Below are 26,870 nucleotides of genomic sequence, written 5' to 3'. Positions count from 1 at the left end.
ACACTGCACTTTCTAAAAAGCTTTTTTAACTTTGCCTTTATTTTCTATTTTAATACTAAAATGCCTTTTTAACTTTCTATTTTTTGCACATGTTTTTCTTTTACTTACCTATTATTGTATTTAATTGTATGACAATGTTTATATGTGAAGCACTTCGAGTCTGCCTTGTGTATGAAAAGTGCTATATAAATAAAGTTGCCTTGCCTTGCCTAGAGGAGCTCATGATGGTTCTAGAGGACAGGGCTCTAGCTCAGTAACTAGTCTGATAGGGTTCTAGATGACAGTACCCTTGTCTGATATTGTTCTAGAGGACAGGAAACTAGCTCAGTAATGGGTCGGATACTATCTAATACATATTATAAATCTATAGAACTGTATGATGGGGGCTCCATTGAACCCGTCCCTCACTCCGGCTCCGGAGAAAACCTTGGACCCGTACCTGGTGGACTTGAGAAGGACGTCGTCCTCCTCGTCGTCGTAGAGCTCGATGTCAGGGAGCTGGCGGTGCTGAGAGGCCAGGAAGTTGAACATGTCAAAGGTCGACTTCCTGTTGAAGGAAGACAAAGTAAACACTCAATAAAAAGTTTTCCGTTGAACGGTTTCATGGCCTGTAATTAATAAATACACGTTTATTAATATTTAGGAGAGCGTTTTGTTATTAATGAAAGATACAAATAGAAATAATCCAAAACCACAAAAACAAGACACAACCGGTAGAGGTTGGTGTGATGGAGAGATCTGAGTAGGCGAAAGGTAAAGAGCAAGAAACAGCCACATCCTGTTAGTTCAAGGAGTCATGGGTGAGAATTTAGTCAGCTTCAAAGCTTTTCCCTTTGTAAACGTCACTATAAACAAACACGCTTTAATTTAAAAGGAAGATTCTTTGGAACTCGTACAAGGTCGATTCTTTGGAACTCGTACAAGGTAGATTCTTTGGAACTCGTAAAAGGTAGATTCTTCGTAACTAGATTATTTTGGAACTCTTTGGAATTCTTTGGAACTTTCCATTGTGCACAGAAAGTGCACAATACGGCTCATCAGGTATTAAAAGAATAAAAATATGTTGAAAACATAATTGAGTTACAGGGGTAGGGTAGGACATATGAGGGTAGTACGTAGAGCTGGGCGATATGGCCTAAAAAAAAATCCCCAATTATTTCACAAAATCAGATTTCCGATTTAAATCGATTTACATAAAAAGGCATTATGGCAGACCCTGTCATTGTAAACAGCGTAACGTTTGATAAAATGTGATAAAAAGTAAAATATGAAAAAACACACACGCATCTCTCTCCTTCACTCGTCTGTATTGAATGAGGAAGAGGAGCGCGATCCCCCTACTGGAGCCCCGAGGCATTACCGACAGATCGACGAATTACCAACAGATCGACGAATTATTAAACCACATACATATATTTCAAATGAATTATGTTTACTTCAAAATAGATTATACATATATGAATAAATTGTTGGATACAACTTGTCACACTCGCTACCATGTTTGTGTATCACTTTGGTAAATGCGCGCACTGTGCGAACTACGGGAGCTGAGAGGGAAGCGCTGGCGGACGTTGAAGAGAAAAACGATTTTCATGTAAAACAAGTCGACGTGAGCTACACACTCGAGTTAATCGATAAAATCGGTTTATCGCCCAGCCCTAGTAGTACGGTTGCGAGGGTACAGCTGGGGGTGTACAGGCATGAGGGTAGAGATGAGCGTTGGACCACGTACCTCAGGTAGAGCTCCGAGCGGGCACAGCCGCTGGGGTTCACGGGCAGGTCGTCCTCCTGGTTGAACTGCTTGAAGAAGCGGAAGTTGTGGCGCTGGCAGCGGCCGGCTCCCTGCAACTGCTCCACCAGGAACACCACCGCGTCGTGCACCAGGCCCAGCACGCGGGCGCCCGTCATCCCAGAGAAAGTGAGCTGCCTCAGCCTGGCGATGGCGCGCGCCTCCTGCACGCCCTCCATGACCGCCTTCCACGCCACTGCGGAGTAGGGAGGAGGACGTCAGTGTCACAGAGTGTCGGGGTCAGCCCGGCTATTGCCAGGCCAAGATCAAATCGTAGATTGCACGTTGGTCTGGGGAGGCTGCCGTCATTTTCTTCAGCACAAGAGGCGTGATCAACGGGCCTAGTTCAACTGACGCTGTACACAATTGGCTGCTCGCCGTCGCTTCCCTGTCGTCATGGTGTTAAACCAGCCAATAGCGCGCCAGGGAGGGAAGTCAGCTTGGTTATTGGCTTCCGCAAAAAACGTATCGGAAGCAGAAAGAAATGTATTGCACTTCTCAAAACTCTTCTGCAGGGCGAATTCAAAATCGCCGGCAGAACGGGCTGGGGGTATCCAGTCTATGTTGGGGTCACTGAACGTGTGCAATGGGTTCCCCCACTGCAGGAAACTTGGAACCAGTGGTTGCACGTGTGGCCATTCATTCATTCATTGATCATTGATTCAATGATAAAAGACGAGTTGGTAAGAATGATATCGTATTAGTTTAGACTCCTATTCTGCACCAAACAATGCATTCATCAGTATTTGCAGGGTAAAAATGTATAGATAAAATACTTCAACAAAACGTATTGACTTAAAGGACAATTCCGGAATTTTGAACATTGACCCTTTCTGGTTTGTCTAGGATGAAATAAAGTGGTCAACACTGAAATTTCGAATATTGGTCCCGTCTCCAGTATTTGGCTAATTTCGAATCGCCCCTGCCTGCTTCACAATGGCTGGCTATGGGCATTCACAAACACCCCATAACCTTAGTTTTCAGAAATGTGAAACTCATCGAGAGGTGAGTGGTGTTCGTTGATGTTCCTCATCAAGTATCGTAGCAAAATACCGTTTCCATCGTGTTTTATTTGGCATTTTGTAAATCTGCATTTTGTAAATGAAATGGAAACCGGGCCAGAACCGGAAACAGGGTAGGTTGTAGTCTTTTCACTTGGTTCTCCGTATCAACGGAAGGGCTAGAAACAGGAGAAAAGACTCCAACCACTCCCCGTTTCCGTTTCCAAAATGTCGGTGTTAACCACTCTATTTCATCCTAGACTAACCAGAAAGCTCAATGTTCAAAATACCGGAATTGTCCTTTAATTACCATGGGTATAGGGGTGTACGGTATAAACGGTTTAGAAAGCACCCCGGTGCGAATTTGCGCTACGGTATGGATTTTGACGTTACCGTGTGACCGGTATACAGTGTTGTGTGTAACGCGTTACAAAGTAAGTAACAAGTTAATACAGTAACGTAAATACCTTTTCCAGTAAACAAATGCTACACAAAACTACAAAAAATATGGTAACGAAACGTAGTTCCTTTTTCAATTCGGCGCAATGTTACTTTTCCCAGGGACAGATTTGACAGTGATTCTGCCAGTGCCTTCTCAGGCAGTATGCTATTCTGCAAGCTTTCTTTCAACACCGTAGGAAACAGACGCTGGTAGCGTGAAGCTGTCTCTGCATCTCTTCCACAGACATCGCTTCCGCCGGCATTTTCCAAAGCCAGTCCTTACGACCAAAAAAGCCAGTGGTTGAACGAGATAACAAACACCGTCACTGTTTACCTGTGTAAGGACATGGTTCCATTTCAAAATGTCAATAGAAAGGGCTTTAAAGAGATGGTCAAAACACTCGATCCCAGGTACGCGTTACCTGCCCGCACACACTTCAGCCAAATGGAGATGCTAAAACTATACGGCAAGGTCCGCGAGCAAGTGGAGAAAGAAATCCATACTATTAAACATTAGTGTTTTTCAGAGATGAAAGTAACATGAGAAAAGACTTTGCAATTTTTTTTTCATGCAGTATTAAACCCCTTCAGAAGCATTTTATCGAAATTAGAAGATACAATTAACATACTGTGATATAATACATCAATGCCTCAAGTCATACCGTGATATACATTTTAGTCCATACTGTACAGCCCTACATCGGTAACACACCCACATTAAGATTAAGTGATGCTGACAGATTCTGAGGTGCAGGCTTGGTCACATGAAAAGTTTAAGAAAAAAGGAAAATATAAAAAATAAAATAATGTGTCAAAAAAGTCGGGTTACAAAGACAAAACCTCTAGCCTATTTTGATTCCTCGTCGGGGTCGTGGGTTTCGTCGTCAATTTCCCTGGTGGAGGTCACTGAGGTAGTCCAACATCTGCGCAGTGGCAAAGCCCCAGGGATTGATGAGATCCAGCCAGAAATGCTAAAGGCTCTGGGTGTTGAGGGGCTGTCATGGTTGACACGCCTATTCAACATCGCGTGGGAGTCGGGTACAGTGCCAAAGGAGTGGCAAACCGGGGTGGTGGTTCCCCTGTTCAAAAAGGGGGACCAGAGAGTGTGTGCCAATTACCGGGGTATCACACTTCTCAGCCTCCCTGGTAAAGTCTACTCCAAGGTGCTGGAAAGGAGGGTTCGGTTGATCGTCGAACCTCAGATTGAAGAGGAACAATGCGGTTTTCGCCCCGGACGTGGAACTACGGACCAGCTTTTCACTCTCGCAAGGATCCTGGAGGGGGCCTGGGAGTATGCCCATCCGGTCTACATGTGTTATGTGGATCTGGAGAAGGCGTATGACCGGGTCCCCCGGGAGAAACTGTGGGAGGTGCTGCGGGAGTATGGGGTAAGGGGGTCTCTCAGGGCCATCCAATCTCTGTACTCCCAAAGCGAAAGCTGTGTTCGCGTCCTCGGCAGCCAGTCAGTTTCGTTCTGAGTGGGTGCTGGTCTCCGCCAGGGCTGCGCCTTGTCACCAATCCTGTTTGTGATATACATGGACAGGATATCGAGGCGTAGTCGTGGTGGGGAGGGGTTGCAGTTCGGTGGTCTGAGGATCTCGTCACTGCTTTTTGCAGATGATGTGGTCCTCATTGGATCATCGGCCTGTGACCTTCAGCACTCACTGGATCGTCGAGTGTGAAGCGGCTGGGATGAGGATCAGCACCGCTAAATCTGAGGCCATGACTCTTAGCAGGAAACCGGTGGATTGCTTACTCCGGGTAGGAAATGAGTCCTTAGCCCAAGTGAAGGAGTTCAAGTACCTCGGGGTCTTGTTCGCGAGTGAGGGTACTATGGAGCGTGAGATTGGCCGGAGAATCGGAGCAGCGGGGGCGGTATTGCGTTCGCTTTACCGCACCGTTGTTACGAAAAGAGAGCTGAGCCGCAAGGCAAAGCTCTCGATCTACCGGCCGATCTTCGTTCCTATCCTCACCTATGGTCATGAGGGTTGGGTGATGACCGAAAGGACGAGATCGCGGGTACAAGCGGCCGAGATGAGTTTTCTCAGAAGGGTGGCTGGCGTCTCCCTTAGGGATAGGGTGAGAAGCTCAGCCATCCGTGAGGAACTCGGATTAGAGCCGCTGCTCCTTTACTTAGAAAGGAGTCAGCTGAGGTGGTTCGGGCATCTGGCAAGGATGCCCACTGGGCGCCTCCCTTGGGAGGTGTTTCAGGCACGTCCAGTGGGGAGGAGACCTCGGGGAAGACCCAGGACTAGGTGGAGAGATTATATCTCAACACTGGCCTGGGAATGCCTCGGGATCCCCCCGTCAGAGCTGGTCAATGTGGCCCGGGAAAGGGAAGTCTGGGGCCCCCTGCTTGAGCTGCTCCCCCCGCGACCCGACCCCGGATAAGCGGATGACGATGAGGATGAGGAGGATGAGGTCGGGGTCGTGTCTAAACAACCTTCTTATATACACAAAGCAAGCCACGCTGTTTATCTTCCCACGGAATGCGAAGAAACGTGCCGAGCGAAACAAATAACTCTGAGGACATTGACGTCAGCAAAATTAAAAGTGAGTTTCACCCCGGTTCCCCCCTGTCCTGTCCCCCTCCAATGAGAAAGCGTGCCTGACGGATGACGGGGGCAGGCCTACCCTCTATGCTGTCCGCCTCCACGCTGAAGCCGTCGTCGCTGGTGATCTGGAAGCGCAGATGTGGCTGGTCTTTGTTGGGAGGGCTCTCTTCGTCTTCTTCCGATGGTAGTGGTTCGTCGTCGGAGCTGGAGGCAGCACCTAGCGCAAAGACACACAAACAAGGGCTTTAGACGATATACTTATTGTGTATTTGTTGAACTAGGGCAGGGGTTCTCAAAGTTTCGACAGCTGAGGGCCAATTTAGGAACCCAAAATTTGAGTGAAGGCCGCCAAAGGAAAAACAATTAGGCGGGAAACGCAGTCAGCATCCCAGTGGTGAAAGAAAACATTGCACCGTGGACCTCTGGGAGTGAGGTCTAAATCACGAAACTGAGGTTCATCCTTTCAAAGTAATTTACAGTCGGATTAAAACTAACAACTGTAACAGGATTTAATTAAAAGCTAGAGAAAGTCGACTTTTCTCTTTATATTTATTTATTTATTTTTGTTTAAATTAATATTGATATAATAATCAATTGTTTTCTTTGCTTTTTTAACTTGCATCTGTATGTCATTGCGGGCGTCCAGGAATGTTTCTGCGGGCCGCCATTGGCCCGCGGGCCGCACTTTGAGAACCAATGAACTAGGGGTACCAAGGTACTCCTTGTGTATTAGTCGAACTAACGAATCAACAAATACGAATACACAAGGAGTATTTAAGTAATCAGATGAACTAGGGGTGCCAGAGTACTTCCTGTGTGTTCGCTGAACTAGGGGTACCTGAGTACTTCCTGTATTGGCTGAAACTGAATACTTCATTTTGGTTAGCGGAACTAGGGGTACCTGAGTACTTCCTGTATTGGCTGAAACTGAGTACTTCCTGTTGGTAAGCGGAACTAGGGGTACCTGAGTACTTCCTGTATTGGCTGAAACGGAGTACTTCCTGTTGGTTAGCGGAACTAGGGGTACCTGAGTACTTCCTGTATTGACTGAACCCGAGTACTTCCTGTGTACTATCTGAACTGGGGTTAAAACCCAAGAACTCCCTGTGTGGAGCTGAACGAGGGCTACCTGAGTACTAGGGGTGGGAATCTCTTGGCACCTCACGATTCGATGCCGATTATGAGGTCAACGATTCGATTCTGAAGCGATTATCGATGCAACAATTTTTTTTATGTACGTTTCCATTCGTGATTTTCAAAAATGTATATATTCATCTGGGTTTGCTACTCAGAGTTTGCTAATCACTTCCTACTTTTGTGATGATCATTAAAGACATCAACAGATGACTTAACTTAACTAATATTTCATAAGAGAGAAAGCTTTTGTCACAAATATGACTTTCTATGAACAATGCAATAATCAATGCAGCTTGCATTATAACACAATATGGAAGCATGCAAAAAATAGGTTTCAGTTTTATTTTCTTCCTAATCTTTCTTTTCTATGTCATTAAAGGAAAAGCTGCTCTTGAATTAGGAGTTATTGTGTCTGGCTGTGAGTTTGCGCACATGCCATGCGTAGGCTGAATTGCAATCGTGTCAAGACAAATCAGATTGGCCAATACACACTGAAGATAAATTCAATAATTTTAAAGTTAAAAAAATTATCCCTCTCTGGCGAACAGAATGTTGCAGCAGGCAAAAAAATAAAATAAATCTACATCGGGACAGAATCGTTCTTGCGAGAATCGCGAAGCATCGAAGAATCGATTATTTTTTCCCACCCCGACTGAGTACCTCATGTGAATACTTCCTGTGTACTAGCAGAACTAAGGGTAGTACTTCCTGTATACTAGCTGAACTAGGGGTAGTACCTGAGTACTTCTTCCAGTCCGTGAGCCCGCTGTGTCCGGTGGTCTCCCAGGAGGGGGGCTTCCCAGGGTCGCCCCGAGATGCTGCCAGAGCGTCCCAAGACCTGCAGGTGTAGGACCTTATTGTTACACAAGCAAAGGATATACATTTACATGAACATTTAAAGCATTTAGCACACACTTTTATCCAAAGCGACTTACAATAGGTACATTTGTTGGAAAGAAAGAGAAATTATATACATTAAAGGTCGGTACATTAAAGGACAATTCCGGTATTTTGAACATTGAGCCCCCTTTCTGGTTTGTCTAGGATGAAATAGAGTGGTTAACACAGAATTTTTGTATATTGATCCCGTCTCCAGTATTTGGCTAATTTCGAATCGCCCTTGCCTGCTTCACAATGGCTGGCTATGGGCATTCCCATTGACCCCATAACCATTGCTTTCAGAAATGTGAAACTCATCGATTGGTTAGTGGTGTTCGTTGATGTTCCTCATAAAGTATCGTAGCAAAATACAGTTTCTGTCGTGCTTTATTTGGCATTTTGTAAATCGGCATTTTGTAAATGAAACGGAAACCGGACCGGACACGGAAACGGAAAGGGGGGTGGTTGAAGTCTTTTCGCTCGGTTCTAGCCCTACAGTTGATACAGAGAACCGAGTGATAGACTACAACCACCCCCCCATTTCTGTTTCGTGTTGCCCAAGCCGGACTGGAGCCCGCCGCTTAAAGGTGGGGGGGGCGCAGACCGGTCACAGAGCCCAGAGTTAAAGTTGGTGGACTGTAACCTGTAAAATCCATAGACTAGGAGGTCCCCTAGTGGCCGTTAGCTGTAAAAATCCATAGATTAGCCGCACCGTTATATAAGCTGCAGAATCCAAAAACCCCCTGTTGACGACCTCTGCTCTAGAGTGAAATATACTGCTCTTGATCTATCCACTTTGTAAAGGTGAGTAAAATGCCGCTAAACGCCCCTTTTATGTGAACGCGAATTGTACCGAAAGTAGAAACCTGGATTGACAAATCGAATCCTAAGTGAGCTTCGTAGTACCATATTACTCTTATCGCGGGTTGCGTCCCTGTCGATCCAGGTTTTCCCAAGAAAGCCTGGGTATGTTCAGCGGGGTTCGTAATACAGGGCACTGGTGGAATAATTTATCCCCTTTAAGTCTACCTTAAAATCACGTTTAAAAACCAAACCCAGCCTCACCGTGAGCTGTCCGAGTCGCTGAGCCGCTCCTCCTTCATGGTGTCCAGGTTCAGCACCCCCTTCACCGTGGGGGTTTTGATGCGGACCCCGGACGCCCGGCTGCTGGCGAAGCTGGGCCTGTGGTGGTCCTGGGCCTCCACGGGGGCCTCTGGCTCCAGGAAGTCAACCTTCGACTTCTTGGTGACGGTGCGGTCCGAGAGCGAGGACACCCTCTTCATGCGGACGTGGGTCCGTGGGCGCGACATCGACGACGGTTGGGGCGGCTTCGCAGCCGGCACCGGGGGTTCGATGAGCAGGCCTGGGGGCAGGACCAGCGTGGAAGGACTCAGGGTGCGGGGGCCGCTCCACTTGGGGGTGTAGTTGCTGGCCATCGCTTGGTTGATGATGGCTTGGGCACTTTCACCAGGCGTGATCGGAGGGTTCTCCTTCAAGGGCGTAGGAAGCACTGGATCCTTGACAGTCTTTGGCTTCCTGGCTGCGGTTTGCTCCTTCTTCCTCTTGGGCTTCTTGCTCTCGGGGGCCCGGCCCTCGCCCGACGCCTTTGCGCTCTTCCTCGGCTTCTTGGCTTTAACGGAGGCCGAGGCTCCGTTGCTGTTATGGGTGAGCAGATGAGCGATGGTGGTCTGGTTCTGAACCGCGGGGGTCCCGATCTGGGGGAGGGCCGTGGCAACGCTCGCTCCGGGTGCAGGGGTGAGGCTGGCGGCGCCGGTGGCAGCGGGGGTGAGGTTGCCGGCTGCGGCCAGCGTGGCCGAGAGGGCGTTGTTCTGCAGGAGGCTGGCAATCTGAGTGACGCAGTTGAACGATGCGGAGCCGGTGGTGGGCAGCTCAAAGTTGTTGCTCTCCGGGTTCTTCACAAAGATCTGGCCCAGCCGGTTCACCAGCAGCACGTGCGGCGTAGAATCCACGTTGGGACCGCCCACCTCTTTCACGGTAAGGATGGCGTGGCCGGGCAGCGCCTGGTGGACCAGGGGCTGCTGGGGCTCCAGCGCCGGCCGGGGACTGGCGAAGTTGATGGAGAACGAGGTGGCGGCTTCTTTCTGCAGGGAGGACGTGCTGTAGCCGTTCAGCAGCACGGGACCGGCGCTTGGCTGGCCCAGCGACAGAGTGGATGGACCCTGAGTCAACAGTCCAGTAGGCACAGAGGATATGGAAGGAGAGGCGGAGACGATGCTTATTGCGGTACAACCCAGCGGCTGTGCTCGACTACATGGGTACATGGGCAGAGGAACCGATCCGTATATCCCGACTGAGTGGATGGTGCTGGACGTGGCGGACAACAGGGGGTCGTTTTGAGGGACGAGGTTCAGGGGAATCTGTGTGACGTCCCCGACCGCCGTGAGGGTGGTCAGCTTGTCACAGAAGGATTCCAACGGCGGCATGGACATCGAGCCTTGTGAGGACGTCGAACTCTGGAGCGTTATGTTTGGCAGAGGGGGCTGACTGAAACTAGGCAGTGGTGAAGTCATCTGTGAAGGGTCGACGTTCACTGGAGACGGGTTGGGGAGGTCAGTTGCCATGAGAGACGAGGGCTGCAGGAGATCCAACAACGACCCCGGTTTACTCACGGGAGGACTGGTCAACGACAGCTCTCCGCTGTTATTCGCCAAGTGGTTCATGTAAACCGTCGACACATCGGTGGTTGGGATGTAACCGCTACTGTCAGGACCCAAGAACAGCGGCTTGGAGGCTTCAGATTGGTGGGTCTCCAACTCAGTCAACCGGGTGTTGGGAGAGGCATGGTCGCACCTTTCCAAGAGGAGCGGCGTTCCAGACAGGTCTATACTAGACCCTGGGAATAACTCCTCCTGATACACGCTCCCAGGGCCCTTCATGTTCATGGGGACGATCGAAGAGAAGAGGGTGTTCAGGTCGGCGTTTTTCAAATCCGTAAAGTCCTCGGACTTGGGCGGGTCCAGAAGAAAGGCGTCGCTCGGGGTTTGGCTCGTGGATGACATGGCGGCGGAGGGGGCGTCCGTGAGCTTGGGCAACGCTTTAGGAACCGGGCTCTCCGCGTCGGCACTGGGCCCGTTGCTCGCAGTTGGGGACTCGGGAAGCATCTTGAGGTTCTTGGCCGGGATCTGGGCGTGGCTGGAGGGCTTCAGTTTGTCCGTGTCCTCGCTGTTAGCCATGCTGGCGTCGCTCTCGGTGCCGTCGTCCACGCCGTCCAGCTGGGGGATGGGCCGGACCGAGGGGGAGGTTGGGGACTTGGGCTGCTCTCTGGAGGCGGGGCAGCTGACAATCGTCCGGGAGAAGTCAAAGTAGTGCTCCATGTCGTCGTCCGACGAGTCTTCCTTGACGGCGCAGCGGGAATGGGACGCCACACGTGTCCTCTTGGGCGCCTCGCGGGTCCCCCTCCAGAACTGATCCTGGCCGTCGCCCTCAACAACGATCTGCCCGCCGCAGTTCATGGCCACGCCCTCGTCCAGCAGCGTCTCCTCGATCTCCAGCTCCGTCTTGAGCTCCGAGCAGAAGGCCGCGTCTGGCCCGAAGGGGAAGGCCTGGTCCTTGTGCGCACCCGACCCCCCAAGGGGCGACGCGCCATTCGCTGCCGACACCTCCTCCGGGTCCGGCGACGCCAGGAAGTTGTGCGGCACCTCCACGGAGTCTGGCTGGCCCAGGTCGAAGGTCAGGCGGGGCCGGGGGGAGTGCTGCAGGGCGACCGGGAAGGACAGGCCCGGCGAGGGAAGGCCTTCGGAGCCTTCCTGCCACGACGACGAGTGAGGGAACAACGCTGAGGTAGAGTGGGACATCGTGTTCCCCGGGCAACGGATGGAGGAGGCGGCCCGGCCTCCGACGGGGCGGGGGGACGGAGAGGTCAGCAGGTTGTCAGTAGCACCGAGGGGGAAGGGGGCCGGGAGGGAGGACTTCCCGGTGGCGCGGAGCGTGATGGGCCCTGAGAGGGGGGGCGGGGGGAGGTGGGTTCGGAGCGCAGGGGCTTGGGAGTGGGGGCTGTGGCGCCGCGGCCGGCGCGTCTCTTCCAGGTCGCTTATGGTCAGGATGTGGTGGGGCTTCTTTATCTGGATCACTCCTAAGAGGACACAGGTGTTTATCAAGGTTAGTGCTTATATTTACATTCATGGCATTTAGGAGATGCTTTTATCCAAAGCTAACTATTTACATTTGTCCGAGATAAGAGAAACTATACAATATATCACTCTCAGTCCGCTAAGGATAGAACCAAGTGGCAAGCACTAACAATTAGGGGTGTGACGAGATCTCGTGCCACGAGATCTCGCGAGATTAAACTCGACGATATTACCCGTTGCGTTAACAATCGGTCTCGCGAGATTTGTGATTTATCCAAACTTCTATTTGTCGCCTGTGGGGGCAGTAATGCGCCTTTGCTACATCTAACCTGCCAGAACCTAAAGAAGGAGAAGGAAAAGAAGATGAGGAGAAGGAGGGGAAGCAGGGGAAGCATCGAAAGCAGCCATAAGCTGTGTTCGAAATCGTTCCCTATCACGAATATAGTGTACTATTTAGGGTGCTCGCCATTTTGTAGTGGTGTTCGAATAGTGTGTTTGAATAGTGCACTTAAAATACCCAAAATGTGAGTGTACATACGATGTAGCCTACATGTTACTCCCGTATACCACAATGCAATGCGGTCGTGTTTTTCCGGAGGAGAAGAGGCTGAATAACCGCGAAAACGAATACCTTTAATCAAAGTACATTTTGGGTACTTTGATTTGGTTTTGCACATAATATTGTTTGCAATTGAAAAAAAGAGAATTATTTAATTTAATTTATTTTAATTTAACTTTTATACATTTTAGTTTTAGTTTCAATTTCATGCATGCAAAGAGTTATAATAAAACATTTCAAAATACATGCGCCACTAGGTTAAATAAAAGTCTGTTGGTCCAGTCATATAATTTGCCATTGTAGTTTTCTTAAAATCTCGTCTCGTCTCGTTCTCGTGAACCCAATATCGTGTCTCGTCTCGTCTCGTGAGCTGAGTGTATCGTCACACCCCTACCAACAATCACTAGGTTAACACATTCCCCGTACACAACAAAGATAGCTAGGATAAGATGCTACACGATGCCAAGTACTATGTGATGAATGTTTATGTTGAAGAGATGGAGTCAGGGTGGGGGATGAGGTATACCTGGTGATGGGAGAGGCCGGGACATGCCACCAGCTGGCCTCCTAGCCTGGGGATAACTCGGAATCTTTGGCTTGGCTCCCTGTTCAGGCCGAGGTGGGACCTCCGTAGAAGACTGGATGTCTGCTCCGTCGGGCTCTTGGGCTTTGATTTCTATTAAAGATAAATACAGATTTAGTTAACATTTCTAAAGCCATTCCTTGATTGAAACTAAAAGGGCTGCACAAAGATTAAAGAGATGGATTCAGAAAAGAGCAGGATGGGAAATTACACGTTTGAAGCCTTTTTTATTTTTTTCTCAGATCCCCATTAGCTTCCACAGCTGTGGTCGCTAATCTAATAAGGAGAAAAGTGAGTTCTAAAACAGACAATACGCAATACAAGTTAACATGTACATCAAGTATAGAGTCATTCCTGTTGTGTAGATTCCCTCAGCATCCGTTTTAGTGTTTAGTCTATATTTACCCATTCTTATGCTGATGGAATTCCCAGCTACAATAATAGTCTGCAGGCAACCATTTAATTCCGCTCTCCACAAGCATTAACATATCACGTCGCCACACCGGCGGTCAACTCCCACGGCACACGCAAAAGTACCTGCTGGCTGCGCGCTCACGAGAAACCCTCTAAAAGCAATACAACTAAAAGAATAGAGGCGCCAACAAATTAAACTTATCAATCTCCTCTCTTTAAAAAAATAAAAAATATTTAAACAGTAACAGTCTATAAAGTAAGGGCAACAACCAGAAATGGTTTCAACAGTCATTTGTTTGGTTTTAGTCAGTCTTTTCTCTGTCACAGACTTGGTGGACTTGATGGCATCCACAAGAGAGTAGTTGTCTGTGACACATTGGTCAGCTACAAGATGCCCTTTGTGAAATTTCCTGTGGTGAGTTCAGAGTAGAGGGATGACAGAAATATGGCATGGTCAATCCCATCAGCAAGAGCAAGTGTTTCTCCTGCCAGTGCACTCCGAACCACTCTGCTGATCCTCTTCGATTGCCAGCAAACAGGTGAGAATATCCCTTCCTTGCCCATCAGTATAATGAGATGCCCCCTTGTGTTCCACGTCAGGTAGGTTTTCCATAGAAGCATCACTGAAAACAACAAGTTTCAAAGAGTCATCATCTCGTAAGTTCTGAAATTTTAGGGTTCTTACTAGGGATGGGCATAATTAATCGATGCTCGATAATTGATCGTTAAGAAATGCGTCGATCAATTTATATTGTTATCGATTAAAAGGACGTTGTGTTGCATACTGTGAGTCTTGAAGCATTTAATTTAATATAACCCTGCCGACTGGTGGAAAGTGAATGGAAGAAGGTTCCCCAGGCTGTCAAAGTTAGCGCGACAATACCTCTGCATCCCCGCAACTTCGGTCCCGTCAGAGCGGGTGTTTTCTGCTGCTGGACTGACAGTTACAAGGCTGCGTTCGCGTCTGACCCCCGAGCATGTTAACATGCTTATATTCCTAAACAAAAATATGTAGGCTGGAGTTACTGTATGCTATGGACGACAGTCACCACCGTATGTGAGTCGCTCTTTTCTTTCTTAATGTGTTGACTCTCGCTCCGCTTGGTGCCTCTTGGAGTCGTTACATTTTGCCAAAACTGTGATATTTTAGCAACAAGTCCAGCCTTATATATGTTCAATAAGGTATTGCTTTTAGATAGACTAATTCATGCAATTGTTTGTAAATGGGTGGCTCATCTTTTTGTTGCGAGCCTTTTCCGCGCGCCGGCTGCAGGCATTATATGTCGGCCTTTCCCCCCCCTTTTTTTTCATAACAGTTATACAGTTTAATGCCCACTTTTAGCCTACTGCCTTTGTTTGATTATTGTTGTCCGATAAGTTCGCTACTTATTGTAATTGGAATAGGCTACAGATTTAGTCTTGTTGAATCGTTTCCAAACCTTTAAGAGCGCCTGTAGGCGCATTGTTCGGACTTTACGAGCGCCGCATAGGCCTATAACCTATAATGCCTGTATTTATTATTTTAAAACTGTTAAACAGTTGTAGGTCTTAACTGTATTGTATTAATTTTGGCCCATACATTATTGTTGGAATAAAGATTTCATTGATAAAAACATTAGAAAAAAAACATAGAAAAAAGTTAATGATTAATCGATAATTGATCGATAACTCTAGCGATGCTCGATCAAGAAAATTTCTTCAAATGCCCATCCCTAGTTCTTACTTTAGTTTCTTTATTTGCACAGTACCATGTTGTGTACAGGTGGTGGTTAGTGAGGTCCCCCCTTCACTTTAGGCGTCTTTGAGTGTTAATTATTATTATTATTCTTCATGTTTAACCTCTGTTTTCCTTTTATTCCTAGTCTGTTTTACATAGTTTTGAATGATGACTATATGCTCTGTAAGGTGACCTTGGGTGTCTTGAAAGGCGCCTCTAAATTAAATGTATTATTATTATTATTATTATGTTTTAGGGTGGATGCAAGAATGCACGTATCAAACATGATATCTGGGCTGCTTTGTCTAGCCGCCCATAGCAGCTGACCTATCTTTGACCTCAGCTGGTCAGTCTCACAGTCTGTGACAGGAGAATCACGCTCCAAAGCTCTAGATGAGTCCATGAGAACAGGCTGCAGATTCTTTATGCATACGTCTTGTTGCGAAAGCGATCATACTCCTCACGTCCCACTTGAAAAGCAGTTTTGATCTGAGGAATGACTGTAGTTGCAAACAAGTGAGAGCCCCCCCAGATGAAGTCATCCACGTGACAAGCAAGGATACCATTTACACTACCTTGTTCGTCAAGCCAGTTGAAAACAGCAGGATCCACTTGTGACATTGTGGCCCAAGTTTTCAGCATTGTTGCTTTAACTTTGTTGTACCAGTAAAGCGATGCATCTGCAAGCCCATAGACATATTTGTTGAGCTTCCATACCTTTCCTTTACTTTCGAATTCAGGAGGAGGACGAATGTGAATGTTCCGAGACAGCTCCGCCCCCTGAAGAAAAGCTGACTTGAAGTCCATGGAGTGCAGCGTCCACTGTCTCTGACATATAACTGAAATGAGTAACTAGAGTGACTCCGATGAGCACGTAGGAGAGACTTTTGGAAGATCTGTAGTTTTAAATTCTTCAAAACCCCTAGTGACAAGACGTGCTTTGGGTACTATACCATCAGGTTTTGTTTTTTGTGTACACACCCACCTGCTGGGCACCTGCTTTTGACCAACGTCGTTTACCTCCACAAACACTCTATTTCTTTCCCAGTTACTGATTTCATCAAGTATTGCAATATCAAATCTACTGTGACTAACACATCATTTTCATGCACGTCAGAGCATACTTCAACATTGTCCAGAGGCTCAACCTGAAGATCCTCCACCTGAGTAAGATCAATAAGATGGAGCCTCCCACTCTAATGTCAAGTGGCTGTTGGTCATCTTGATGATTGTCACCCACAGGGTCAGCAACAGTGTCAATGTCCACATCGCTGTCAATAGCAGATACATCAGTATTTCCACCCGTGTCATTTTCTGTAGGTTACTGTGGACTTTCAGCACCAGCAACTTCACTGGAGTCAGTATTAGCCTTGAGCGGTGAATCCTGACATAGGTCCCACCATGACGTGCAAATATCACGACTCCATCTTGTCCCATCATAACTCCAGGGCCTTCCCATTCAACACAGTCCATCCTGTTGTAATAGACTTTGTCCCCGATTTCATAATTCTCATCGTTTGAACAGAGTTGCTTTCTCAGAGGTCTCCTTGTTCTCTCTGAGCACTCTGCCTCAGTGAATGCTTTTCTTGCTGTTATATGTTATCCCACCCATGCACTGATAGTGTTGCCTTCCAAGGCAGGTGGCTTATCGACTAGTACAGATGGAAGATTTGTATTTTGTCCAAATACAAGCTGGTATAGACTGAAGCCGTGGACATTGTGCATTGTGTTCTTCGCCATGAGTGCCCAATCCAGGGCCGTTCCCCAGTCACATCTGTTGTCGCTTTTAACATTCAACAGTGTCTCCATGAGTGTTTGGTTATCGCGCTCCAGCAAACCATTACTCCAAGGGCTGTAGCCAGCAGTAGCCTTTATCTCAATATTGAAATTCTCAGCCATGTCTCGTATTTCTTCATTATTAAATTCCCCTCCATCATCACTGAAAAGCCGCTCCGGTGGACCGTGGACACTAATCCATGAATGAAGTGTTTTACTATCACGCTTGGCTTCTTGGAGGTGACGAGGCTACCAGCGCTGAAGCAACTAAAATGATCGATAATGTGAAGGTACCACACATTTGGTTCTAGTTCATGTAAATCCACTGCTAATCTCGTATCGAGAAGCCATGGGCAGGCACACAGCAGGCTTAGGCTTTGGCTTGTTGTTTCAACATAGTGGCTGCATCGTTCTCCAAGTCTAAAACAGCTCCTGCTCTCTTTAGCAAAGCTTTACTTAGTAGTAGGGCTGGGCGATTTTTTCGGATTAAACGATTAATTTGCATTTTTACTTTGCTACGGTTTGTGAAATGGCTGAACCGAAAAATCGCGTTTTTTTTGGACGTGAAATTTGACGTGAAAGCCTTCCGTGGTTTTCGAGGAAATCGCTGTGTTTCAATCGTCCCGTGTTTCAATCGACCCGGATCTCCCCCATAAAAATGTCCACGAACACAGAGAAGAACTCATTCATAAAAAGGATTCTACTTCAGTTGTATGGAAGTGGTTCGGGTACAAGCAGTCAGACATAGAACAAACTGTTCCGTGTAAGGTTTGTAGAAAGTCGATCGCATTTTACAAGTTTTTCAGGGATGGCCTACAAGATCTTTTTTTTTCAGTTTGATATAAAAAAATCTTTGCACAATAATGACAGCCAAGTGGTGCTGATTTAATTTTTTATCCTCGAACAACTGATGGTTCACATAGGCCTAGATTACTTGGTAATCTCATTTATTTTTATTGCTTTAATAAAGAAAATATGTATTTAAATTTTGCCTTGGTCTTTTTAATTTGTTTAGAGAAAAACAGAAAAAAAAAAAAAAAAGAGGTTTAAATCGTAAATTGTCCATTAGTTAGAAAAAATCGAGATTTTATTTTTATTTTTCCCTACCTTGGCTGGAATTGGCTTCTACCAGACAGGGAAACTAGCTCAAGTCACAAAGGAGATGGAAAGCTATAATTTAGAATTAATAGGAGTGAGTGAAACAAGATGGACTGGTAGTGGAAATAGACAGTTAGCAACAGGGCACCAGATAATGTATTCTGGAAGAACAGACGACCATCATAGTAGAGGAGTAGCCATCATCACAACAAAACAGGTTCATAAATGCCTGTTGGAGTGGAAGCCCGTTAATGAACGGATAATTAAAGCCAGGTACAACTCATCATTCGCAAAGTTGACAGTCATAGTCTGCTATGCGAGAGCACCATGGGGAAGCAAGGTATGGGAGAGATAAATGACAATGGAGAGAGATTAACAGCATTATGCCAGGAAAACAGACTAGTGATAGGAGGAACAATCTTTGAACATAAAAACATCCATAAACTAACTTGGACATCCCCAGATGGTAATACCAGAAACCAGATCGATCATATAATTATCAACAACAGATGGAGAAGTAGCCTTCAGGATGTAGTGGCAAAACGAGGAGCAGATGTTGGCAGTGACCACACACTTGTCGTAGTGTGTGGATGTAGCAATGAATGTAGCAAAACTAAAAGATCCAGACGTGAGGAAATCCTTCCAAACCCAGGTGAAGAACAGGTTTACAGTTTTACAGAACCAGCCAGAACTAGACCTGTACAACTTCAACAAAGCTCTGCTGGAAGCTGGAGAGAAATGGCTAGGACCTAGAAGGAGAAGAAAGGAGGTCTGGATATCAGACGAAACATGGAGGAAGATTGATGAGAGAAAAGAAAAGAAGAAGAAAATCCTAACAACTAAGTCACACAGACAGAAGGCACAGCTACAGACATTATACAGTGCACTAGACAAAGAAGTAAAAAAGAGTGCTAGAGCAGACAGGAAGGCATATATTGAGAAGATCGCAGAGGAAGCAGAAGCAGCTGCCTCAAAACAGGACATGGGCACACTCTACAAGCTAACAAAATCACTTACAAATAGATTTCAGGCAACGGACATTCCAATTAAAGATTCAAACGGAAAAACCATGACAAAAGAGGAAGACCAATTAAGGGGCTGGAAAGAACACTTTCAGAGGGTACTTAACAGAGATGACCCAGCAACTGAGGCAAACATCACGCCAGCAGTAGACCTTTTAGACATAGAAACGGAGCCACCAAATGTAGAGGAGGTAAAGATTGCCATAAAGGGTTTGAAGAATGGAAAGGCCCCAGGAATAGACAGAGTCCAGGCAGAATTGCTGAAAGCGGAGGAACATCAAACAGCACTAGCCCTTACGGAAATTCTCAGGGACATCTGGACTTCAGAAGAAACACCACAATCCTGGAAAATGGGCCTCATCGTCAAATTACCGAAAAAGGGAGATCTGTCAAATTGCAAGAATTGGAGAGGAATCATGTTGCTACCAGTCACCAGTAAAGTCCTAAGTCGAATCATTCTAAATCGACTAAGTGACACAATTGACCATTACCTTCGAAAAGAACAGGCAGGGTTCAGAAAGGGAAGATCCTGTGCAGAACATATATTCACACTGCGACAGATAATTGAACAGAGCAATGAATGGAGGGCAACCATCTACATTAACTTCATTGACTTTGCTAAAGCATTTGACAGCATCAACAGAACAGCACTGTGGAAAATTCTAAATCATTATGGAATTCCCAACAAAATCATCTCTATAATCAAGATGCTATACAGAGACTTTGGTGCCAAAGTTATCTGTGGATCCAATCTCACTGAAGAATTCATTATAAAAACAGGAGTCAAGCAAGGCTGTTTGCTATCGCCACTACTTTTCTCACTTTGCATAGACTGGCTTATGAAAGAAACAAAGGGAAACAACAAAAGAGGAATATCGTGGACAATCACAGAAACTCTGGAGGACATTGATTTTGCAGATGATATTGCTTTGTTAGCCCATCGCCAAAAGGACATCCAAGGCAAAACAGAAGACTTAGCAACATATGGCAAACAGATTGGGCTAAATATCAACAGTGACAAGACTAAAGTCATGAAAATAAACTCAAAATCCAACCAGCCGCTCACCATCAATAACATGAACGTGGAAGAGGTGCAGGAATTCACCTATTTAGGCAGTAAAATAACAACAGATGGAGATTCAGGGGCAGATGTCCAGGGCAGGATCAATAAGGCTAGGGGAGCGTTTGCAGCACTAAGAAAAATATGGAAGACTTCAAAGATCAGCATAAAGACAAAGCTGAGGATATTCAAGAGCAACGTCCTCGGGGTTCTCCTGTATGGAGCAGAATCATGGAAAGTGACACAGACCATCTGCCACAAGCTAGACGTATTCCAGACTCGAAGCCTTAGGAGGATACTGGGAATATTTTGGCCTAGGACAATCTCAAATGAAGACCTCTACAGTAGAACAGACATGAGACCCCTGTCAAATGTTATCAAAAACAGAAGGTGGATGTGGATCGGACACGTGTGCAGAATGGACCCAAGCGCTATCCCAAGGGTGGCCATGAGATGGACACCACCTGGGACAAGAAAACAAGGCCGACCAAAAGAGACATGGAGAAGATCTGTGGAGAAGGAGATGAAACAACTGGGATGGTCCTGGGGCCAAGTGCAACATTGGGCAACAGACAGGCAGCATTGGCGTTCGTCGGTGAAGACCTTATGTGCTACCAAGCACGAAGAGGACTAACTAACCTTGGCTGGAATCTTGACCTTTTTAAAGGAGTGTACAACTTTACTAAAGGCTTGCTGCTCTCTATGTTATTATTGTCATGTCTATTCATGTGACTATGCCTTGAGCCTGTCTGAACAAGCTGTTCTGAAAAAACAAAATCGGGCTTCCTATCAACAACATTAGAAGACTAGATGTTAATTTAGCCTCAACGGTGGGTCAACCATGACAGACTGTTGTGCCTCTTCATGAATTTAGTTCTAAAAGAACATTGAAGATCCAATGTTGCAGCACTATTTAACCATGTTCGCCACTCAAAGTGCTTTACAATCATTGCCTAACATTTACCTCTTCAAACACACATTCACACACCGACGGTGGTGTCAGCCATGCAGGGTGACAGCCAACTCGGAGGGAGCAGTTAGGGTGAGGTGTCTTGCTCAGGGACAGCTTGACAGCTCAGAGCCGGGGATCGACCTAGCAACCTTCCGGTTACCAGCCAACCCGCTCTACCTCCGGAGCCACATGCCGGCAGAGGCTGATTCATTGCATTATCTTTAGGTGTTCTCCACCTCGACGCAGCAGGGAGGAACGTACCAGACGGCAGGGGGGGGCTGTGAGCAGTAGTATGGTTGTGCCCTCGGTCGGGCGTCTCCTCTGGAGGGTGCTCGGGCACGGGGGGGCGCAACTCCTGAACCGTGCAGGTGTACTTACACCGTCGCAGGGGGTTCACTGTGCTCCAGTACAGACGAGAGCACCTGCGGGAGGAGAGACCACACGCATCGTCAGTCATTGGCTGCTTTCTGATCATGGCTGAACGATTAATCGAAGTCAAACAGACATTGCGATGTAATAGAACGCGATTGCAAATCTCAAAGGCTGTGTTAAAAAGTAATAATCGTGAATATGCGAGTAATATGGAGCATAACGAACTTTTAAAAGAAAAAACTAAACTAAATGCAAACTAAATCGCAATTTCAATATTGGTCCAAGTTATTATACTGGGTAGCCCAGCCCATTCTAACGGCGATTTGAGTTCGCCCTGCAAAAGGGTCTGGAGAAGAGCACTACAATTTTTTTGCTTCCGATACGTTTTTGCGGGCTGGTTTAACACAATGACGACAGGGAACGACGGCAAGCAGCCAATTGCGTACAGAGTCATTTGAACTAGGCCCATTGAGCACGCCTCTTGTGCTGAAGAAAATTACGGCAGCTTCCCCAGACCAACAGGCAATCTACGATTGAGCTTGGTCTGGCAATAGCCAGGCTTCCAAGAAATCGCAATAAGATGAATTCCCAGAATCGTTCAGCCCTATTCCTGATGAGACAGAGGAAAGTTAAAGGAGGTGAGTTAACTTACTGGAAGCCTACAGGAAACAGCTTATTTTTACTGGCTGACAGCTCTGTAAGTACGCCAAGCTCTTCAATCTGTAACGAGCCTGAGAGAAGGAAAAGGAAGCAGAAAGGGTTAGCGATGCTTCCTTAATCATAATGGTGTTATAGGGAGGTCCAGAGCAGGAAACTGAAGAGAGGACCCATTGTCGCTTACCAATCACCATGTTGATTGACTCTGGCTCCAGCCCCGTCAAGAACTTCCTGCGGAGGCTGATGCCCTCAAAGTCCACATAGACCCGTCTCTTCACCTCGAAGGCCTGCCCTGTCACCATCTAGAGAAGAAAAGAATGGAAAGAAGTGAGGAACGGCAATGTCCACACACGGATTCTCTTTACATATTCACTGCTTTTAGCTTTTAGTGTTTGGGTGATGTAAGGCGGATTATGGACTACAGGAGCACTTGCTCCTTCGGTTTTTGGTTACAACCCATCACATGTTGTTCAAAAGTAAAATTTCTGTGCTTTTAGCTGCAGAACTGCAATTCCGTTGTGGGTTTTTCTAATGAGAACCGGTAACCATTAATTTACAGTTCATGATCAACTCCTAAGTCACGGGCTGTTTCCCAAAATGCCAGTTCCAGCCCCAGACGGTCGGGGTTAACCCCCAGTAGTAGAACCAGCCCTCACCTTGCCGCTGAGGAGCTGCCGGTGCTTGTAGCAGTACACCTTCTTGTCGTCCTGGAACACACAGTGGCGGGACCGGGCGCACATGAAGTGGTAGTTGCTCTGGCAGGAGGTTAGGCAGCAGCCCACCGTGGCCCCTGTCTGGTTGCAGCGTTCGCATCGCTGTGGAGCATAAATTATCATCAAAAACAGCTCAAACCGGTCAAGTCCGGAGTTCACCTGGACTCTTCTAAGAAGAGTCCAGTACCTTTATTTGTTTCTCATAGTAGACAGTAGGGCCCGACCGATTTATCGGCCTGCCGATTTAATCGGCCGATTATAGCCTTTTTGAAAATAATCGGCATCGGCCAAAAAGACGCAGATTACAACCGATTTTTTTTTTTTTTTTTTTTTTTTTTTTTTAAATGTTATTGCGATTAGTATCCTGCAGATTGCGCTCCTACTCGCCTTGCTAACTAACAACTTTAGCTGGAGTAAAAAAGAGGAGATTGAATTTTACCATACAACATGAAAGCACGCTCGCTCAGGCAGCTGCGCGCTCACCTCACCAATGTACACAAGACGCGTTGTTTGAGCATGTTGTGCCTGTTTTTCTTTAGGTCCCAGGCCATGTTAATTTGTTATACTGTAGACTCTAACGGTGAGACCATAATGCTCAGCACGCACGTGTAAGTCACTGCTCACGAGCGCAGCACATTGGGAGTTAGTTATTTATTTTACATTTTACATTACACTCATTTTTGACTGTAAATGTATTCTATAACACTCAAAGGTTCTGCATTCAATTCAATTCACATATTCGTCAAAAGTGTTTAAAGTATATTTAAGGTATCAAAAACTACGTTTTATATGTTTTTTTTGTTTTTTTATGTTTTTTTTTGTTTTTGTTTTTTTAAATCGGCCGATTAAATCGTAATCGTAATTTTTCTCTGAAAATAATCGGCATCGGCATCGGCACTCAAAAATCAATATCGGTCGGGCCCTAGTAGACAGCGCTCCCAACTGATAACGACCAACTGATAATTATTTCAGGTGGAAATGTTATCTTCTACTTATACTGTGTTCCATGGCTTTATTCACTTTAACCAAGTATTATCCACATTGAATATTTCACTTCAACAATCTATCTTTTGGCACAAAGATGACATCATCGCCCTTGCAGTTGTGGAGATATACTCTATTTACTTTGGGTACGTTCTTTTCTGAAAAAAACTTTAAAGTAAAGTATTGAAGTTAGAAAATCCAGTATCATGACTGACAACACTACTAGAAACGCGATTGTGATTATTCAGTTAGACCTACAAGAAACGTGAAAGTTCAAAAAGACATATCTTTGCTACTACCTTGGACATTTAGTTATGTATATTTGCATAAAATCATGCGGGTCTACATATAACTGGGCGATAGCTTTAATAGGTTGCAACGGTGGACTGAAATCACTTCATAGCACGATGTGCCCATTCGATAAATAAGTAAACAAAGAGAAGTTTGTTATTTTTAAACACAACATGTGTGGAAGCGAACATTCAGCTACAGTCTGAGGTAGGATGAGTTTTCTGAGCCCCCAAAAACCAGGCCGGGTGCCTGGCAAAAAGAGGCCCGTTCACAATTCTGATTATAATTTGGCACATTCACATTCGGGCAAGTTGAACATGACCTGTACTTGCCCGATGGGCAAGTGCTTTTGAAACCTAAGTGTCAACCGCTGTATACACATGCTAACATTTGCATATGGCGATATGTATATGCATAACGGACGTACCATCAGGCGGCCGCGGGTGACAGCGCTGTGGACGTGGAGCAGCGAGCCGTCGTCCTCCTCAAACACCTCCGCCGACCACAGGCAGCAGTTGACGTGGGCCCAGTCGTTCTGGCCCAGGTACAGCAACCGGCCCGCTTCCTTTTAGGACAGACGCACAGGAAGGCAGAGAAGTCAGGGAACAGTATGGAAGAACAAACACGTCCCCTTTGACAGCTGCCAAACTGATTTCTGCTGCATGCTCAACAAACCGAATCACATCATAGGACTGCAGCATGCCAGGTCCGACATGTCTTTGCAGAGCACACATTCATGCACATGATAAAGTCTGTTATTTGTCAATAAAAGTTAACGAGTCCGTCAAGTTCAATCCAAATCGCTCCGACCACCAACCATCAACATCATGACTACAGAAGGAACCATGTTGTATAGCACAGCGAGAGGAGGTTCAAAGCCCGTCTAACGAGGTCTGGGAAACTCACATTGGGTTTGGCGTCTCCATACTTTTGGCACAGGGAGCACTGCCTCTCGTCTTCTTTGGACCACCCGGTGTCGAGGTCCGCCTTCGAGAGCCGACCCCGTTTACCTGCGTAGACAAAAAAACAACCCGCCATGAAACCACTGGCGAAACGCTGACGAGGGGGGGGGGGGGGGGGGAGGGTAACGCATCGCGTTACCTTTGAACTTGAGCCTGGAGGCCTTGCTGTTCTTCCCGTGGGTCCTGAGGGGAGAGTCGCTGGACAGCGGGGAGGCCACCTCCTCCTGCTTCACCTGCAGGGTCTGCAGCACCCCGAGGGGGGGCCGGCACGCCCCGTCCCTCCGGACGTCCTGCAGCGCCCCCAGAGGAGGCCGCGTCTCCTCCCGCTCCTGCCACTGGGCGTACACGTGCTCCGTGGTGGGGGGGTGCACCGCGTGGGTCAGCATGCCCCTGCAGCACAAACACAGCGGGTCAATACGGTAGAGGCTAGACAGAGGGTCTGTGGGGGCCGTCAGGAGGGTCTAGGGGGGCTACAGAGGGCTTGAGGCTGGTTTATCTTCATGTTAGATCGTTAGACCTTTGAATTGAAGTATTGTAAAATAGTATCCTTCGTAACTCTTCAAATATGATACGTTTCTCAAATGATGTTCCTTTTGTTACAGAACCACATTGAACAGTGTTAAAGTGTAAATCTAGCAAATGATTGTCAGTGAAGGAAATATATTTCAGTGAGAAAAAAACGTCAACGCCTGTTTTTCAGTTCAGAAATGGAATCAAAAAAGATAAAAAGATTTCAGTTGAGTAATTTCCCAATAGGCCCCCTCAACGAACAAGTTGTACTTTTCAGTGGTTCAGTATAAAAAAAGCTAAAACATATCAGTTCCTTGAATCTGCCTGGATCATTGGTTCAACTTGTGCAAAGGGAAACTGAAACAGTGAAATTTAATGAACAGAATAATCTGGTTAAAAGTGCCCAGAAATAAATTATAAGTGGCTGTTTAATAATTAAAAAAATCTGACTGAATGTTAAGAAGGCTTTGTGATTTATTTTTCTCATCTTACCCATGAAAAACCCCCCACATTGTAGACCATGACAGCTTATGACTACGCTCATGCTGGTGTGAAATCTTGGCTTGAACAAGGCCTTTCATACAAACTATTCCACAGAAACTTACTCATCGCTATGGAAGGCTCATCAAGACAGCCATTGAAACCATATTTTTGTTTAATCATAAAGCTCCTAAATTCCAAAAAGACCCACAGGACATGTATCCGCCATTGCATCACCACAGAAGAAGAATACTCTACTTTCAAGAGCCTTTGGTAAGAATGAGTAAATGTACAACAAAGCATTGATTCTAGATTTCTTTCTCTATCAAATTTAAAGTCGCCGATATGCGCCGTTTGTCAAATGAGCAGAGATTCCACGCGTGGGCGTTTGTTTGATTCGTTATTAAATTAGCAGGAGTCTACATTTCCTGTATGCACTTTCCCCTTCTAATAAATTATTCTGTCTGTTCTAGCATGTCGCTGTGACTGTGACTAGGGACGGGGATCATTCATATTTATTGATATCGATACCATTTTCAATGCTCCTTAACGATCCGAGTCTTTATCGATACCACTATCGATACTTTTCTATTAATTGGTGGAAATACGACACGTTTTTAGTGATAAGGAAAATATTTAGGAAATAAATAATTGTATTTTAAATTAAATATGTCATTCTTAATAAATATTGACATCAGTAGTTTTAATTATATATACTAAAACGATTAGAGCACTATACAATTGTATTAGTAATACAGAATTACTCATGTTTCTCACCAAAAACTCAATTTACCGTTTCTTTATTTTACATTTGAACGCATCATGAT

General features: G+C 46.3%; 1 protein-coding gene and 1 long non-coding RNA gene across 3 annotated transcripts in view; one reads left to right on the top strand and one right to left on the bottom strand.

Moving 5' to 3' along the window:
• The window catches only part of kmt2bb (lysine (K)-specific methyltransferase 2Bb), a 55,771-nt gene that overhangs the window by 4,354 nt on the left and 24,547 nt on the right, over positions 1-26,870 (bottom strand). For both annotated transcript variants that reach the window (XM_060064242.1, XM_060064243.1), the window contains exons 21-33: positions 25,193-25,443; positions 24,998-25,101; positions 24,519-24,656; positions 22,760-22,918; positions 22,288-22,405; positions 22,099-22,177; positions 21,336-21,496; positions 12,979-13,128; positions 8,868-11,895; positions 7,661-7,761; positions 5,866-6,003; positions 1,733-1,985; positions 440-547 (exon numbers count right to left, since the gene is read on the bottom strand). In XM_060064242.1, the coding sequence (XP_059920225.1) occupies positions 440-547; positions 1,733-1,985; positions 5,866-6,003; positions 7,661-7,761; positions 8,868-11,895; positions 12,979-13,128; positions 21,336-21,496; positions 22,099-22,177; positions 22,288-22,405; positions 22,760-22,918; positions 24,519-24,656; positions 24,998-25,101; positions 25,193-25,443 (4,788 nt within the window). The remainder of the gene's footprint in view (positions 1-439; positions 548-1,732; positions 1,986-5,865; positions 6,004-7,660; positions 7,762-8,867; positions 11,896-12,978; positions 13,129-21,335; positions 21,497-22,098; positions 22,178-22,287; positions 22,406-22,759; positions 22,919-24,518; positions 24,657-24,997; positions 25,102-25,192; positions 25,444-26,870) is intronic.
• LOC132467181 (uncharacterized) lies at positions 3,958-5,735 on the top strand. The gene is made up of 2 exons (XR_009527961.1): positions 3,958-4,093; positions 5,653-5,735. It is a non-coding gene; the product is annotated as an uncharacterized LOC132467181 (long non-coding RNA).

Source organism: Gadus macrocephalus, chromosome 11 (assembly GCF_031168955.1).
Source record: "Gadus macrocephalus chromosome 11, ASM3116895v1".
Lineage (NCBI taxonomy): Eukaryota > Metazoa > Chordata > Actinopteri > Gadiformes > Gadidae > Gadus > Gadus macrocephalus.
This window is presented reverse-complemented; position numbering and strand designations above follow the sequence as displayed.